At 42.2% G+C, this 19,711-nt stretch overlaps 1 protein-coding gene across 1 annotated transcript in view; it reads right to left on the bottom strand.

Moving 5' to 3' along the window:
* The window catches only part of LOC117924367 (cell division control protein 48 homolog B), a 45,289-nt gene extending 42,247 nt beyond the window's left edge, over positions 1-3,042 (bottom strand). The window contains exons 1-5 of the mRNA XM_034842981.1: positions 2,956-3,042; positions 2,711-2,861; positions 2,142-2,186; positions 1,639-1,694; positions 1,067-1,216 (exon numbers count right to left, since the gene is read on the bottom strand). Of these exons, the coding sequence (XP_034698872.1) occupies positions 1,067-1,216; positions 1,639-1,694; positions 2,142-2,186; positions 2,711-2,854 (395 nt within the window). The 5' untranslated portion in view covers positions 2,855-2,861; positions 2,956-3,042. The remainder of the gene's footprint in view (positions 1-1,066; positions 1,217-1,638; positions 1,695-2,141; positions 2,187-2,710; positions 2,862-2,955) is intronic.
* Between the last annotated feature and the right edge of the window lie 16,669 nt (positions 3,043-19,711).

The raw sequence follows: 19,711 nt of genomic DNA, 5'->3' as shown, positions 1-19,711 counted from the left end.
GAGGACCATCTTCAATGGCTTTGCCAAGGGGTGTGCCTGTGCAACATTGTGCCTATTTGAGTTTTATGGTTGGAAATGAATCTATGATCTCCAAAAGCAAACAAGGGTCAGGACATGAGATGTCAGACAAGTAGGTTATTGACTTCCCTATGGTTTCAGTCAGAATGCGGTTGGCAGTCCATTAGCATTATATCTATGGAACGGAAGTTGTGTATCTGGGAAATTAGAGGAAAGCTAATATTTTAGGCCAATGACTCCTTCCTTGAGTATTCTAAGGTTGAATCTTTTCTAAACATTCATTGGGGTCAAATGGGATTTGTGTATAAGCTATTCAGAGACCACAACAAAAAAATTCATTTGGGCCTCCCCAAACTGGCAGGGAACAATTTGGCCATTGAAGCTGAAAACCTACCTCTCTTAGAGGGCTTTCTACAGGATTATGAATCTAAAGGCTGAGGTGATCCCCTTGTTTACGTCTTGGGGTTTCCACCTGAAGCAGGGGCACATGCCAGTATGGATGTCACATTAGGAGAAGTTTGGACCAATACATTAATATGGGAACCACTTTCGGATGGCCTCCTAGGTTTGTGGTCCAAGTGAAGATGAGCCAAACAAGAGGTGAGCAAGAGCCTTAACGCTTTTATAGGCCACACTTTTCCCCCATGAGATTGTTTTCCTTTGTGGGAAGGATCTGCCATCCTTTTTTTTTTTTTTTGGATAACTGAGGAACCTTCCATGGCCAAGCCCTTAAGACTCTCTATGGGGACCCAAACCTTGAGATATTGACCATCCTACAACAACCATAAATTCAAGGTATCATCAGTGGCAAGTTTCGAACCAGAACAACTTATTAAGACCACACTTCCCAGTGCTCCCCCTGACCAACTGGGTTACTTGGCGGGTGCTAGGACTGGCCTTTACTTCCCAGTGTACATTTTGGCACATTTCGTGTGCATCTTCTATCTTTAATAGCAATCATTATCTTCTTTACTTCTTCATTATATTTTTTATTATTAAATAAAGATATTTAAAGTTCGCTTAAGTAATATAGATAGTTGCTACATACCTAGAACTACGACAAGGACAAAGGGCATCAATTTCATCTATAAAGATAACCGATGGCTTGCCAGACACTGCATGAGAAGATGCTTCTGAAAAGGCCTCTCGCAGAATTCTCTCACTTTCTCCAGCATGTGCTCTGTGAACAGTATGTGGACTGCAAAACATTGCCAACCCCAAAGAGAAAAGACAAAGACATAAATAATATAAAACCACCATAGCTTGAGAGAATTAAATCTTCAGTTTCATGGAAGGTTTGAGAACAAGCAAAGAGAAATGCTCAAAAGTTGTACCGGGAGCAAACTAACAAAATGGAGAGCAAAGACTGCAGGAAAGTGATTTTTTTTTTTTTTTTTGCTAGGTAAATAAAGATTGTATTAAAAGAGCACATCAAAATGCACAAGACATATACAATAGTCGCCAAAAGAAAACGAATAGAACTTTTTTAACCATCATTTGCAGAGAAGATCACCTAATCAAATGCAAATAGATTTCCCCTTTTCTTTTTCTTTTTCTTTTTCTTTTTCCTTTTTTTTTTTTTGGATAGGAACGAAATGTATATAGGTTAAGATGCAGCACCTTATGGTAGTTAAATGGGCACCGCATTCACGAACAACTGCACGTACCAAGCTGGTCTAGCAATGCAAGAAAAAATAACAATTAGAAAAAGAAATTTCAATAATCAGTCCTAACACTTGAACAAGATAACTACATAAGAAGAAAGCACATTTTGAATTAACAGAATTTAGCAGAAAATCAAGAACAGCAACAATAATTCTCTGTATTCCAACCTGAGTTTCGGTTTTCAAACCCCACAACCCTATTAGAACATTATAAAGAACAAGAAAATGGAGGAAAATGATGGAGCAACTTAAAAATAAAATCTTTTATCAAGCTCATTTCAGCATTTTTCCCTTCTTATCGAAATAGAATCTCCAGAACAGTAAACAAACATGGAACAAGGAATTCACAATTGTGCACAAACCAATATATTTGAATATTCATTCATGCATTGACGCTTCATTCCCAACAAAAAATAGGATGAAGGAAACAATAAAGCAGGAGTTCATAGCGATCAATACCTTTCCAGTACCAGGGGGCCCGTATAACAGTAAACCGCGCGGCCACTGAAACAAATCAAATTTAATATACAGTTAGAACTACTTTTACTGCCTTTAGGAAATAAAACCACATCCAATTTGTGCTTATAGAGACAAAAGAATACTTTCAAAAACCAAACCGATAACAAATTTTAATGGTTTAATTTTAAAAATAAACACATAAAACAATTCTCATCTTCCTTTCCAATTACTAACAAGCTTGAATTTCTTAAAACCCAAAAACCACATTTTATTGGTTCCTAAAGGAGTAATGCTATTCAATCCCAATAGCTTCTCAGATCATACATAGTGGCAAAATAAATCCTATATCCTATTTCATTATAATTAATGGTTGTTTCCTATCAAAATTATATATCCCCTGCCACTGAATGTGTCGGATGAACAAATCCAAAAAGAATTCTGTGTGATTTGGCATTCTCTTTCTAACAAAAACCCGTTTTCAAGAAATGAATCAAAAACAGTATCCGAAAACATTGTTAAACATTTTTTCCTGTGTTATCTCGCCATCGAAAAGGTACAAAGGAGATTACTTTGAGACCGAGCTTTTGAGCTTCACAATAATAGTAGAGTGGGAATGTGATGAGTTCTCTGAGAGCTTCAAGTGCTTGGGCGTTGCCAGCAATAGCCTCCTCTGCTCTCCACTCATTCCTGCCATCGCTGCTACTGCTTTCCATTGATAACCTAAATCAAAGCCCGAAAAAAAGAGGAAAGAAAAAAAACTCAGAAATCCGTTTGGTTGCTGAGAAAACGAAAGAGAACGAGGAAAATTATTCACAAGTTTGCTCAGTGTTTGCGTTAATGGCGGCAAAGCTCACGGTTTTTGGCATCCCAATACGAAGCCGCTTTGTATATAAAAGAAAGAAGGATTTGGGCTCGGGGGCGGGCCCGAACAAGAGAGAGGTGAACGCTTTCAACCGTTTGATTTTGAGCATTAACAAAATGTAAATAATTTTTCAACATTTTTTCTACATTTAAAAAAATATATTTTTCAATACGCAGTCTCCCAACTCGGGTCCATCCCCATGGGCCTAGGCCCGTGTCAAAGGAAAGTACCATCCCAATTTGGGCCTAAGCAACGCTGTCTTGGACAGGCTAAGCAGGAAAAAGTCCACCTTCAGGATATCGATCAAGGCGAAGTCAGACCAAGCTGTTTGCTCCATTCCATCCATAACTTCAAACTCATCCAGTCTCAGAAAATCTGTTTGGTTGCTGAGAAAATGAAAAGAAAATTTAGTTCTTCAAAACTTTGAATGAAAAACATTATAAGAAGTGAACAAAAACCCTAGATAAACCCAAATGTATATTTAGCCCATAGCTTTTGGCATAGCCTAATGCGTGACTGTCATGAACAAATGTTTTTGAAAACAATTCTCAAAATTGGATTTTTAAAGAACCGCTTTAAAACTTCACAACTATTTTTTTAGGAATAAATTACATTCGTAACTCAAATATAAAAAATAATTTTCTCAACCTATTTCCACCAAGAATACCACGTCTTTCCATATGTACGACTATAAACAAGAACCCTATAAAATATTTAATTCCCTCCGTTAAACAAACAATTAAACTTATTGCATGTTCACAATGCTTTTTTCAATTCCACCCAAAAAGTCTCACAAAGACTTGTTAGCAATGCTTTTTAACTTCATATATGTATTGTTTCCTATCACAATTATCACTATAAATGTATATAAAACAATAATGCACAATACACAGAGAAAACCACCTTCAAATTCTCCCAAAGATTTCATGAATGTAAAAATCATAGTGTAGACCCTCACTGGGGCCTCATTCTTCATGCAGCTTGTCTTGCCACGTGGAGGAGCTTTGAGAGACCACTTGTCTGCTCATGGATGGCTGCTGGGAATCAGAGTAGTGGAATTGAGGAGTGAGTGAGAGTTTGACACGTGGCATGGAGATATTCTAAAATCCTCAGGCCGTTATAGAGGAGCGTCTGGCAGCTGCAGTGAAGGGGGGGTTGCTTTTTTGGACGGTTTTGTTGAGGGGGTGAGGGGTCTTGAGGGCTGCCGTGAGAGATATTTTGAGAAACAGAGAGAGAAAGGAGCTTTGGTTGGGTTTCTTTTGGAGAGAAGGGTTCCAGAGAGTGACTAGAGAGGAAAGAAGAAAAGAAATCAGACGAGGAGGAGTTTTGGCTAGGATATCCAGGGAGAACAGAGAGCTTGAGAAGCAAGCTAGGGGAGAAAGGTTTTTTTAGGGAGTCTCTGCAAGAGCTATTGAGGAGAAGTAGCAGATTCACTTACCCTCATTTTCCTAGTTCCGGTATGATTTCAACTTGTTTTACACTTCCTACCTTGAACTGTTTTCCTCAGCTTCTTGTTATGTGTGGTTCCTCTTGATGCTTGAAGACCATTTGTGCATCTCCCTGTTCTGGAATGTTTTGAGCATAGATCCATTGCTGTTTTATTTTATTTCTTTTGAGATCATGCCCATGTTTTCTTTTGGTTCCACCTATACCCCTCTCATTGACGTTTATGGAGTGGGATGAGATTTAACAGTTTTCTTTTTATATATATGCATGCTCTGTTTTCTTTTCATCTTTTTCATTTAGTTTTTTTCTGGGATGTTGAGTATGGCATTTGAACTGGTCATCTGGGTTGAGATGTTTCTGGAAAAGCTCAGGTCCGTTTCATAGATGCAGCTGCATGAGAAATTAAGCAATGGATTCTTATGGAAGCAATAAGCTACAGCCCAGTGTTGCTTGGTATCCAGGGTAAATGTCTCTCGTGTTTATTTATCATTGGGAGTCCTTGGGAGAGGTTGCTCCCAGATGTCACAAGAGGATCCCAGTTCCATGCCTCTGTGAAAGGAACCATTAAATGTGATAATATGGTCAGCATCTGAAACTAAGTGCAGAAGGACTTCCAGAGGACTTGCAGAATTTATGCGAAGCAAGCAAAGTTGCCCTCGAACGACGCCGCCGGCGGCGAAGTACCTCTGCCATCACTGGAATCTCCTGCATATCACCCTGAGGTTGTTAAAGAAGCTGTTAGCCTTGCCCTGGAAAAGAGTCCACCTTCATGTAGTACCCATCAATCTCACTAGTTTCTATCCTTCACCCCATCCACTTCATCATTTTTCCTATGCATACCACCAGAACTGCTTTCCCAGCCTTCTGCTACACCGAACCTATTCCTTCTCATCACTTCTCCTATTCATATACCCATCTAACCACACCATTAAAACCACTTCTCTCTATATCCTCAAGCTCGTACCCATATCCTTCAAGATGGGCCAATGAAAGGCATGGGAGTGGTGGAAGGTATGTTGCTTATAGTGATTCTAGCTCTGACAAAGCTAAAAAGAAGTGATCTCTACAATGATGATGATGGTGTTTTGGGCACATTGAAGAACTTAGAGAACAAACTGTACCAGTCGAGGGGAACTATTATGCATGGGTCTGGCTTTGATGCTTATAACGTTGTTGATTTTCTTGAAAGAGCCTGTGAAGGATCTGGGTCGATATCCACAAAAGAGAAGGCCAAAATCGAAGCGGTTTCGGCTACTTCTCCTTGTCTGAGTCACAGGCACAGGCTTTAGCGCAAACCCAGTACGCGCAAGCACATGCGCAAGCGCAGGCTCAAGCGGCTCATGCCCAATTCCAAGCTCAGTTGCAGGCTCATGCTCAGTCCTTTGCCCAGTTACATAGCGCTGGGACTAGTAATTTGGGCGTTTCCTTGCCCTCTGTTTCGACACCAGGTGCGGGGAGTGCCAAGCGGGGTAGTCAGAAACCACCTTCACGGCTGCATGGTTCGGCCAATGCTACTAATCCAGTTTCTCCATTTAAGACCATGGAGCTGACCCCTGCAGCCCGGAGGAAGAAGCCAAAGCTTCCAGAAAAGCAAATACCTGATAAAATTGCCGCCTTAGCGCCGGAGTCTGCTATTTATACACAGTTGGCTGCATGGGAGGTCTTGAGGGAATATCCAATCAAACCTCATTGGTGGAGGCCTTGCATGGAGGCCATGCTGCTTTAAGTCACGTGTTTTCTTCTCTTTATTATTGTTTATTCCCCTCTGAATTTTGAAATGTTTCCCTACACTCCTATTTTTTTTTCCTTTTACATAAATCCCCGGATTTTAGTTTTCTTTCAAATTTTCCAAATTCCATCTTTATCAAATGATTTATTTATTTATCTTTAATTTTTCATCTTTAGGTTTTTTTTTAGAATCATTCAAAATCTCATTTTCAATAAAATTTAGCCGCCGTTTTCTTTCCGGCAGGCCACTTTCAAATTTTCCGTGATTTTAAAAATGTTTTAAAATAATTGTGAATTTATTTTCATAATTCATAATTATAGAATTTATGAAATTAATTCACTCAAAAATCCTCCCATTTTAAATAAAATCTCGCTGCCATCTTTCCTTTTGGCAAACAATTTTCAAATCTTTCATGATTTCTTAAAATGTTTTTTTAAAAAAAATAAGCAAGAATTAATTTCCATAATTCCGAATAATGGAATTTATGGAATTAATTCATGCTAAAATAAACGGGCTTTGGTGGGGGCCCCACATATGTGACTGATCGATTGATTGACTGACTGACTGATTGACTTAATTGCCATGCATGATTGATTTTTATTCTGCTCTATGATATGCTCGAAATTATTTCTTAATTGTGTATTAACCCTCCTCTTGATAGCGCATATTGGTTCGCCACCCAGGTACGTATTTTCTCGCATCACGGTCACTCCTTATGCTTGTTTCTAATTCTCATACGTGCATGATTGATTTGAGTATTCATTGACTTTCTCATTGGTTGCCATGTTAGCTTCATTTTATTAGTAGAGACCCGACTTTAGGGACTTAAAGGGGTGCTACGGTCTTTACCGTACCTTCCTGATAAGTAACCTGACCCCCGAACCCGATCCGGTTTTTCACAGACCGCCTTTTCCAAAACAAGGAGTCACACCTAGGGTTTTCTTTCTTATTTTGTTTACCCTCTTAAAAATAAAACAAAAATAAGTGGCGACTCCAAGTCATTTTTCAAACAATAAATAAAAAACAAATTTTCCAAATAAAAATCGAGCTTGCCATCCATGAGCAGACAAGTGGTCTCTCAAAGCTCCTCCACGTGGCAAGACAAGCTGCATGAAGAATGAGGCCCCAGTGAGGGTCTACAAATATGCCCCTCTGCGGTAGAGTTCACGAGTGTAAGAAATATAAACACTGAAGTGACAAGTAAGTGTGAATAGTGAGTGAAATGAAGTGAACTCTACCGAAGAACAAAGAAGACCCCCATAAGGGCACGAGTGAAACCAGAACTCACTCAGACAACAAATGAACAAAGGCTCTAATCCTAAGGGAAAAGGATATCTCAAAATGCCTCTGAAGCCACACTAAGGATCCGGGCTCCCTCTAAGACGTCTCCAAAAGTGATTCGGAAATCAATGTCAATGATGAGTAACGGTCGAACCACTCTGAAGTATAGAAAAGAATGTCCAAAGGAAACTACCCTATGTGAACTACATGAGAATGCCAAGCGTAGGATGCCAACAACATGACTGAAATACGTGTCGTGATCTTAAAAGACTGTGTCATGCGTAGTGGAAGGGGAATCCCGAAAGAGCAATGACGATCAAGCAATAAGCTCCAGGTAACTGAGTGAGGAAAATGACTCTGAAAAAAACCAAAATGGAGGAATAATGGTGACTCAGAAATCGAACAAGACTCAACTATGTAAGCGCGACTCGGAGGCGAATAAGACTCAACTCAATCCGACAAAACCATGACCGATCGATATAGGTGCGGTCTCAACTCAAACTAAACACAAAAAGTGATAAGAACATGGCCGATCGATATAGGTGCGGCCCCGAAAAACACGAACTGATAAAAAATGACCGATTGATATAGGTGCGGTCCCAGACTCGAACCAACATGAAAATGACCGATCGATATAGGTGCGGTCCCAGAAACACAAAATGACATGATGATGACCGATCGATATAGGTGCGGTCCCAGAAACTGAACTGTCATGACAAGGAGATGGCCGATCGATATAGGTGCGGCCCCGAACTCTGACTGACAAGATGATGACCGATCGATATAGGTGCGGTCCCGACTCGAAAACTGACATGACAGGGAGATGGCCGATCGATATAGGTGCGGCCCCGACTCAAACTCAAACTGATAGGATGATGACCGATCGATATAGGTGCGGTCCCAGACTCGAAAACTAACATGACAGGGAGATGGCCGATCGATATAGGTGCGGCCCCGACTCAAACTCAAACTGATAACATGATGACCGATCGATATAGGTGCGGTCCCAGAAACTGAACTGATATGACAAGGAGATGGCCGATCGATATAGGTGCGGCCCCGACTCAAACTGACACGACGAATGACCGATCGATATAGGTGCGGCCCCGACTCAAACTCAAACTGATAACATGATGACCGATCGATATAGGTGCGGTCCCAGAAACTGAACTGATATGACAAGGAGATGGCTGATCGATATAGGTGCGGCCCCGACTCAAACTGACACGACGAATGACCGATCAATATAGGTGCGGTCCCAGAAACTGAACTGATATGACAAGGAGATGGCCGATCGATATAGGTGCGGTCCCGACTCAAACTGACATGATAATGACCGATTGATATAGGTGCGGTCCCGACTCGAAAACTGACATAATAGGAAGATGGCCGATCGATATAGGTGCGGCCCCGACTCAAACTCAAACTGATAGGATGATGACCGATCGATATAGGTGCGGTCCCGACTCGAAAACTGACATGACAGGGAGATGGCCGATCGATATAGGTGCGGCCCCGACTCAAACTCAAACTGATAGGATGATGACCGATCGATATAGGTGCGGTCCCGACTCGAAAACTGACATGACAGGGAGATGGTCGATCGATATAGGTGCGGCCCCGACTCAAACTCAAACTGATAGGATGATGACCGATCGATATAGGTGCGGTCCCAGAAACTGAACTGTCATGACAAGGAGATGGCCAATCGATATAGGTGCGGCCCCGACTCAAACTCAAACTGATAGGATGATGACCGATTGATATAGGTGCGGTCCCAGCTCAAACTCAAACTGATATGATGAATGATGATGAGATGGCCGATCGATATAGGTGCGGCCTCGACTCAAACTCGAACTGATAAGACAAGATGATGAATGACCTGATCAAATGGCCCAAAGCCAAAGGATAACCCAGATAATGATGCAAGCAAACTCGGGAGGGGATATGCCCCAGTATGACAACTCACGAGGATCGACAACTAGGTCGAAAGATAATGAAGCCTGTGAAAGGTCCGATGATCCTAGGGAAGGAGGGTATGCCCCAGTATGACAACTCGAAGAGGTCAACAACTAGATCAAAGGTGAGTGAAACCTGTGGAAGGCCCGATGCTCTCGGAGAAAGGGGTATGCCCCAGTATGACCACTCGGAAGGGTCAACAACTAGATCAAATGTGAGTGAAGCCTGTGGAAGGTCTGATGATCCAGGGAAGGAGGGCATGCCCCAGTATGTGACAGTGAACAGACTGAGATATATAATATCTCAAAACTACTGTACTCTGAAATATGCTCATCCATCATGTAATGAAAATGTCCAACCTCAGATAGGTAATGCCAAACAAGACCATGTATCGTGACACCATGCTGACAAAACAAAAATGACTGACGAATAAAAACAATGATGACCAGTGCTCAAAATGTGAAAAACAAACAAATCAATACTCAACATGCCAACTGTCAAAGTGAAAACATCGTCACTAATAAATCAACAATCTGTCAAGCCCTGCCATCATGGAAAATGTTGAACCTAAAGTCCAAAAGATATATGAAAGCACAACCAAGGTGATCGAGGACTGATCTACATCTCCTCCTAATCGAGAAAGGGGTGAGGTCATGTGTCACGGTGGGATGGTAGGATAAAAGAAGGTGATGATCAGGCTCTGGTAAGATAGAAGCATGAAAGTATCAAGGGTGAAATGTCTGAGTACAAAATGAAAGGTATATATCCGAGATCGTCCAAGTACGCCGAGAAGACTAAACCCGAGGTATCAATAGCTCCATAATCCATCAGAAGCAATAATCACAAACAGAAAGTCGAATCTCGATGTCAAAACTTCTAACAAGGTGGCTATGCCCCAGTATGAAATGAAGACAACATGAAATAATCCAATGATCTCATATCACCCGTCGGATGCTCCAACGTCAAGAATCAGTCTGATCTTCCTCCAAAAGATGGATATGCCCCAGTGTGAGGGATCCAGTAGGGTGACTATGCTCCAATGAAAAATACTCTCCATCCTGGCTATGCCCCAGTGTAAAGTAGTGTATCTGAGTCAACAAATCAATCAACCTCTACTCCTGGTGCCAAACGGAAACATCTCAACGTAATCCATATGAATCAGAAACCCCGGGCTCCATGAATGTGAATGTGGTGGCTATGCCCCAATATAAACCATCTGAAGTGACTATGCTCTAATGAAAATCAAAGTCCGTCACCAATGAGAGGGTACGCCTCAAAGTAAATCGTCACTAAAAATCAACTATCAATGAGTGGAACGTGTCCCAATGCAGAGCATCGAGTAGAGTGACTGTATCTCCAATAAAAACGCTCTCTGAAATGGCTATGCCCCAGTGTAGGGTATCCAACAACTCCTGATCCATCATAATCCAATGTGAAGAAGCAAACTGACTATGCCTCAGTGTAAAACATCATCCCAAAAGAAACTGTCATCGATGAGTGGGGTATGCCCCAGTGTAGATCACATCACATCTGAAAATCCATCGCTGATAAGAGGGGTATGCCCCAGTGTAAATCAACATCTCAACTCCCCATCCATCATGCTCCGAGGAATAATCTCCAACTAATCTCGAGTATTGCCCACGTGCGAACTATCAAATGCAATGTGAAGTCGTGGCCTCAGGGTGGTCTTCAGACACGGGACGTAACGTAGGTCAAGGTAATAGGGTGAAAGAAACGAAAGGAAACTAGGCTCAAAGATCCCAATAATATAACCCCCATACCCCTCATGCATGATATGCAATGCGTAGAAAACGTCATGAGACCCGGACCTAGGGGTCCCCGCACGAAAAGTGATGATAAATGAATGGTCGCATCGAATAAGCAAGAATAAAGTGTGGATGCTAAACCCATGTCAAACATCAAACAGAATGAGAAAAGAATGAGATAAGATGAAGTGGAGTGAAACGGAGGGATAAAATAAAGATGGAAGAAGGCGAAGAAACAGAAAAGTGAGTGATGGTCACCCTGCATCAAAACATGGAAAATAGTCACATCCGAAATAGAAGGAATGATGGATAGAGCAAGGATCCAGAGATACTAAAGAAAGGTCTCTCGCATCTCTCATAAAAAAAACGAATGGGCGACTCATACTCTCTCCCAAAATATACATCAAGATGAATCTCAGAAAGAAGCTCTCATACGAACTTCCTCTAACACATGAACTCAATGAAACAACCTGGCACGTCCATACACATGCCCGATGAAGAATGACATAATGAATAATGCGTTTTTTTTTTTTTTTTTTTTTTTTTTTTTTTTTTTTTTTTTTTTTTTGCGCATACCCTGATCAATAGTGAATGATATCCCATGAAATACATAGCCAAATGGATAAACTCTCCCCATGTACTGATATAACATGAATCCTCACTAACAAAACAACCTCTCAAAAAAATAAGATCTCTGGACCACTACTCAATAAGGTGAATGGGGGAAAGAACGTGACAATCCTCCATGCAATGACGTGTGAGAAACCACCACTCAAGGTGAAATACGGATGATGTCGAGTAAGCAATGATGAAAGAAAAGACAGAGAACGAATATCACAAGTGGTGATATGTGATATCAGAAAATAGTGATGAAATGATGTCCAAATGGAAAATATCACAATGAAGAGTGAAGAATGAGGCCTGAATATGTATGTCAGGTCTGGAACTCATGATGTATCCAATCATATCATGCAAGCACTACAGGGTCCCCAACCCGGTGTAATAGGTAAATGAGGTGATGAAAGAAAAGGCTATGTGCTCATGTGAGGCTCAAAGGGCTAGCAACGGGTAACTCTATATGTGAGGGCGATAAAGTAAATTGGCTCATGAAATGATGGCCACCCATCCTTTGACCACAACCTCAAACATTGTGTTCTCAAGATCTCACATGGTCAAAACTGAAGACTGGCATCCATCCAACAAAGTCATGGCGACTCCTCTGAAATCGCGCGAAAGCTCCCACTGATGCTCTATGATAACCATCAATGTCCTCTGAAAATCAACTCACTCCATCATCGTAAGTCACTCATCATCGTCTCATAAAATCACCACCTCTAATCATCCCGAAACACCTGAAGTCATATGCAATGGCTCAAATCAAGATGCTCCATGATAACCCCTCTACCTCAGCAATATCATCAAACAGTCAAGCCACTCTCTCATCACGATCCATCTATCATCGTGTAAAGCTCACCTCGGGTCTAACCGTCTCGGACTCTACCTAGTCAGATAAAGGAAATGATGGAAAGGAAAGACAATGGTACTGTAATGTACGAAGGCGAATAAGAATGGTAAAGGCGTACAACAGTACCAAAGGGTGGTGTCATGTCAGGCTCAAAATGGGTAAGTCATCAAGTCCACAGAGTTAGGGTGTGGATATGGGTATGGTACTGCTCTAATCAGAAGGTGAAATGAGTCACAGTCTCAAACTCCCTAGGTCGATCTCCTGATCCTAGGTCAATAGGCTCAATATCCTCCATGATAGGTCAGGCCAAAGTGATCGTGATGTAAGTGAAAGATGCATCATATCAAAAGCATAACACGCATCAACACAAGATATGTAAAACTCAATCACGAGAAAAATGCCACAATACTCAGATAAAATATCATATCACTAAATGAATCAACGAGTACATCATGTGTGAAATGATAAAGGACTACAAACAACTGGACTCTCAACATGAAACTAAAAACAAATGATCCTAAACCGAAAACCAGACTCAACAAAAAAAACAACTCGACGAACTAAAAACTGGACTCAACAAAAGGAAATGACTCTGACGATGACCATAATCAAATGAAAATGCTCTGAACTGAACTGCTACCAAGTGATGTACCATGTCGACGAATCCAAGTCCTCAACCTGGAAATCCCGAAATACCATATGCCAACAGTACCATCAACATCCAAATCAATCTACTGAAGACTAGGAGGAGGAGGGACTGCATGTGTAGAATGCGTAGGCAGGGGATTGGTGGTCACACTTGGCCAGCCAAGTCGACCACCCCGAATCGATCAAGTCCTGTATCGCATGATGGAGTGCTGAACAACGCTCAGTATCGTGCCCCGGAATCTGATGATACAACAGTGCTCATGTGAACGGAAATGAGGAGGAATAGGATGGGGCAAAGGCCTCGGCGCCAAAGGAACAATCACTCCCAGCGTCTCTGAGCTTCTCAAAAGCTCTAGTCAATGTCATGCCCAAAGGAGTGAACTGTCTCGCAACCCTCTGTGCATATGGTCTAGGTGGCGGGTGAGTAGCGGCTCTCGGATGCGAGGTCGTGGCTGCATGCTAGTCTGAGCAATGTAAGGCTCCTGACATAATCCAGCTGATACTGATACTGTGGATGAGGGACATGAGCTCTGACTGTAGGAGGCCTATAAAGTGAGTGATGCGTAGGCCTCCGATGCTGATAACTAATAGCACCAACCTCTCCAGATCTACTAAATGGTCCAATCAGCTTCTTCCCCTTACTGTCAGGGGAAGGAGTAGTATCTGTCCATAATCCTCGAGCCATGGCCTCCTCTACACTGAAAGCAGCATGAACCAAACTCCTAAGATCCTGAAATGGGATGCCCACAAGACGCCTAGCGAACCTCGGCTGTAGGTTCCAAGAACCATATCAATCTGATCCTGCTCCTTAGGCCGGTCTACCATACCAGCCACCTTTGCCCTCCAACGAGTGACAAAGGAAGAAATAGACTCCTCTGGCCTCTGTCTAGTGGCCTCCAACTCTCGTCTGGATACATCAATATCGGCACTGAAAGCGAACTGAGTCAGGAACTCACGAGCCACGTCCTCCCAGGTGCGAAGTCTCGAAGGCTCAACTGAAGCAAACCACCTCTGAGCTGCCCCACTAAGTGACATCGGGAAGAGGGCCACCAACTGTGCATCATCTATCCCATGTGCTCTCATAACTGTGCTATATAGTCTCAAGTGGATCTTGGGACAACCAATCCCACTGTAACGCTCAATGTCTGGCATGCGAAACTTGGCGGGCAAGCTAGCCGCCGGTATGCCATCTCTGTCATCCCAAGTCAAACCTCCGTCCTGCAATCTGATCTGTCTCATCATGGACTCAAGCCTCTCAACCTTGGCCTCCTGCTCGGCCAATCGAGTATCCTCAATAGTAGGAACCATGGGAGGCGGCACTGGACAGTAGGTGGTGGAATGATCTCATAATGATCTGCCAGATGGAATGGAGTACCAAGTGAAACCCCAGGTGGACGAGTCTGTGCTGTCTGAGATGCATGAGGAATCGTCTCGTCAGTGACCATGCCAGCCGGATGAGGATCCTGGCGAGAACTCTCTAACTGATCCAAGCGCCTACTGACTCCGGCCATGAACTCCTGAATGGAAGCAAGTGTGGAAGCTAGCTCGTCTGACATCTCAACTGAACTGTCTAAACTCGGATATGAATCTGCTCTGATCAATCGTCCTCCAACTCTCCTCCAAGAATGTGACTCCAGACTCAACCGACTCCTAAACTGACTCCCTACAATGCAAACAAAACGGATAAAGGACACGAGATAAAACTCTAAAAGACGACAATACAACATGCAAGCACATGGTCCCAAAATGGCAATCCGAAACCTGGATGTATGATGAGAACTCTAGAGTCACAAAGGTGTCCACTGCGAGATGGCTACAAATGTGACCAGAGAATCTCCATCAATAATCCAAGATGAAAGAGGTGTGAAAAACGCGCTATCACGAGATCAATACTCCATCTATAAACATATATCTTTAATTCAACTTTCGACCCGAGCTCCATAAGAGGAAAATAATAAGGTGATCAAGGCGACTCTCTCGAAAAAAAGTGTGAATATGAAAACGTGCCTTTCACCTTTCCGTAATGAAAATATGAGCATTAGGTCAAAATTGAATCAAAGATCAAACAAAGAATGAGGTATCGGGCTCGTGATAGGTGTGCAATGCTAAAACAAGATGATCATGATCGATGAACATATCCCGAAGCATCAAGTACGTGATAGCAAAGTGAAAGGATGTGTCGAGCCAAAAATAAAAACGAAAGCCCTAAGGAGGAACATGACATACTCATCGAGTGAAAAACATAATCCAAGGTGACACGATAAAGGTGATCCGACCGATACTCAAACTCGTACCGATCTCCGAGCACTCTCAACTGGAGACTAAAGAGAGGGAATACCGGATCCGAACTGTAACTAAAGAGGCTCTGAAGGCCCTCAGATGCACCCACGTGTAGGGAGGGAGTCCTAATCGAAGGATCTATGGCTCAACCTACGAGGTCAAGGTGGCTCTAAATGGATATGGGTGGACTTTAAAGATCCCTAGCAGAAGCGATCGTACCCTCCGGCGGTACGCAACCCTCTGCACGCCTCCGAAGAGACGGGGCGCTTCCATGCAAGGTGGTCATCACTTCCACACATGCACTACCTCGACATCCCAGGGGGTTCCTATGGTGAAACCTCTCAAAACTCTCAACTCTCGAAGGTCAGCTGATGTGCACAGTGAATGGTGTGGGTGCATCCGAAAACCCTAAGAAGCTAAAACAAGAGAGAAAACACACTGGTCGCACAACTATCCATGAAACCTAGCTCGGGGCTATACAGGTCTTCAATGATCGGACTCCAGTCAGCATCAATATGTCGGTCTCCTCCAGAACGCTCCCAAACATCGGTATAGCCCGTCGCTAGACCCTACTCCTAATCTCTGCTCGGTCAGAAGCAAGCACACAGAAGGCCTCACACTTGCAAAGTAGAACCGAAATGAAGGAATGACCGAAACAGAGATTGGAGTAGGGGATAGAGTGCGACCCACATGGACAAGCGACATGCAATCACACAAAGAAAGGCAGTCATGCACATGCAGTCAGGCGAGTACAGGTATATCACTCATGCACGCATACAACTATGACAATCAGGGAATAGTGATAAGACACCATGCTCAAAGACGATCAAGATGATATATAAGCCAGAGAATCGACATGCAAATCAAACCAACAACGAACCATATATGCAAGGCGATCAGAATAATCATGGTAAATATCAGAATCACTATACAAGCGAAATAAGATAGCAATCAATATAATCAGCATGTCAATACTCAACAACATGGCAACAAGCACAGAGAAAATAGCTATCTCAGAATCCTCTATCAATACGAATCAATCATCATAATCAATATGTCAAACAAATATATCAATGAAGCTTAAAGAAAAATATTGTGTCAGAATCCTCAATCAAGATAATCGACCAATACGATCAATCATGTCAATGTCCCGAGTGAAAACTCGAGAACCCTCAATGTGCAATCAAGAAATGAGTACCCACTGATCGACTCACCAAATGCCATGTTTGCTTCACTCTAAGTTCAAGTTTGACCCTCTAAAAGTCCCCAGTGGAGTCGCCATTTTGTGGACCCCGCATTTCGTGCTCATGCGTTTCCCACTCGATGGCGAGCTCGATTTTTATTTGAAAAATTGTTTTTATTTATTGTTTGAAAAATGACTTGGAGTCGCCACTTATTTTTGTTTTATTTTTAAAGGGTAAACAAAATAAGAAAGAAAACCCTAAGTGTGACTCCTTGTTTTGGAAAAGGCGGTCTGTGAAAAACCGGATCGGGTTCGGGGGTCAGGTTACTTATCAGGAAGGTACGGTAAAGACCGTAGCACCCCTTAAGTCCCTAAAGTCGGGTCTCTACTAATAAAATGAAGCTAACATGGCAACCAATGAGAAAGTCAATGAATACTCAAATCAATCATGCACGTATGAGAATTAGAAACAAGCATAAGGAGTGACCGTGATGCGAGAAAATACGTACCTGGGTGGCGAACCAATATGCGCTATCAAGAGGAGGGTTATACACAATTAAGAAATAATTTCGAGCATATCATAGAGCAGAATAAAATCAATCATGCATGGCAATTAAGTCAATCAGTCAGTCAGTCAATCAATCGATCAGTCACATATGTGGGGCCCCCACCAAAGCCCGTTTATTTTAGCATGAATTAATTCCATAAATTCCATTATTCGGAATTATGGAAATTAATTCTTGCTTATTTTTTTAAAAAACATTTTAAGAAATCATGAAAGATTTGAAAATTGTTTGCCAAAAGGAAAGATGGCAGCGAGATTTTATTTAAAATGGGAGGATTTTTGAGTGAATTAATTTCATAAATTCTATAATTATGAATTATGAAAATAAATTCACAATTATTTTAAAACATTTTTAAAATCACGGAAAATTTGAAAGTGGCCTGCCGGAAAGAAAACGGCGGCTAAATTTTATTGAAAATGAGATTTTGAATGATTCTAAAAAAAACCTAAAGATGAAAAATTAAAGATAAATAAATAAATCATTTGATAAAGATGGAATTTGGAAAATTTGAAAGAAAACTAAAATCCGGGGATTTATGTAAAAGGAAAAAAAAATAGGAGTGTAGGGAAACATTTCAAAATTCAGAGGGGAATAAACAATAATAAAGAGAAGAAAACACGTGACTTAAAGCAGCATGGCCTCCATGCAAGGCCTCCACCAATGAGGTTTGATTGGATATTCCCTCAAGACCTCCCATGCAGCCAACTGTGTATAAATAGCAGACTCCGGCGCTAAGGCGGCAATTTTATCAGGTATTTGCTTTTCTGGAAGCTTTGGCTTCTTCCTCCGGGCTGCAGGGGTCAGCTCCATGGTCTTAAATGGAGAAACTGGATTAGTAGCATTGGCCGAACCATGCAGCCGTGAAGGTGGTTTCTGACTACCCCGCTTGGCACTCCCCGCACCTGGTGTCGAAACAGAGGGCAAGGAAACGCCCAAATTACTAGTCCCAGCGCTATGTAACTGGGCAAAGGACTGAGCATGAGCCTGCAACTGAGCTTGGAATTGGGCATGAGCCGCTTGAGCCTGCGCTTGCGCATGTGCTTGCGCGTACTGGGTTTGCGCTAAAGCCTGTGCCTGTGACTCAGACAAGGAGAAGTAGCCGAAACCGCTTCGATTTTGGCCTTCTCTTTTGTGGATATCGACCCAGATCCTTCACAGGCTCTTTCAAGAAAATCAACAACGTTATAAGCATCAAAGCCAGACCCATGCATAATAGTTCCCCTCGACTGGTACAGTTTGTTCTCTAAGTTCTTCAATGTGCCCAAAACACCATCATCATCATTGTAGAGATCACTTCTTTTTAGCTTTGTCAGAGCTAGAATCACTATAAGCAACATACCTTCCACCACTCCCATGCCTTTCATTGGCCCATCTTGAAGGATATGGGTACGAGCTTGAGGATATAGAGAGAAGTGGTTTTAATGGTGTGGTTAGATGGGTATATGAATAGGAGAAGTGATGAGAAGGAATAGGTTCGGTGTAGCAGAAGGCTGGGAAAGCAGTTCTGGTGGTATGCATAGGAAAAATGATGAAGTGGATGGGGTGAAGGATAGAAACTAGTGAGATTGATGGGTACTACATGAAGGTGGACTCTTTTCCAGGGCAAGGCTAACAGCTTCTTTAACAACCTCAGGGTGATATGCAGGAGATTCCAGTGATGGCAGAGGTACTTCGCCGCCGGCGGCGTCGTTCGAGGGCAACTTTGCTTGCTTCGCATAAATTCTGCAAGTCCTCTGGAAGTCCTTCTGCACTTAGTTTCAGATGCTGACCATATTATCACATTTAATGGTTCCTTTCACAGAGGCATGGAACTGGGATCCTCTTGTGACATCTGGGAGCAACCTCTCCCAAGGACTCCCAATGATAAATAAACACGAGAGACATTTACCCTGGATACCAAGCAACACTGGGCTGTAGCTTATTGCTTCCATAAGAATCCATTGCTTAATTTCTCATGCAGCTGCATCTATGAAACGGACCTGAGCTTTTCCAGAAACATCTCAACCCAGATGACCAGTTCAAATGCCATACTCAACATCCCAGAAAAAAACTAAATGAAAAAGATGAAAAGAAAACAGAGCATGCATATATATAAAAAGAAAACTGTTAAATCTCATCCCACTCCATAAACGTCAATGAGAGGGGTATAGGTGGAACCAAAAGGAAACATGGGCATGATCTCAAAAGAAATAAAATAAAACAGCAATGGATCTATGCTCAAAACATTCCAGAACAGGGAGATGCACAAATGGTCTTCAAGCATCAAGAGGAACCACACATAACAAGAAGCTGAGGAAAACAGTTCAAGGTAGGAAGTGTAAAACAAGTTGAAATCATACCGGAACTAGGAAAATGATGGTAAGTGAATCTGCTACTTCTCCTCAA

Source organism: Vitis riparia, chromosome 10 (assembly GCF_004353265.1).
Source record: "Vitis riparia cultivar Riparia Gloire de Montpellier isolate 1030 chromosome 10, EGFV_Vit.rip_1.0, whole genome shotgun sequence".
NCBI lineage: Eukaryota > Viridiplantae > Streptophyta > Magnoliopsida > Vitales > Vitaceae > Vitis > Vitis riparia.
The sequence above is the reverse complement of the archived record's forward strand: the minus strand, read 5'-3'. Positions and strand labels throughout refer to the sequence as shown.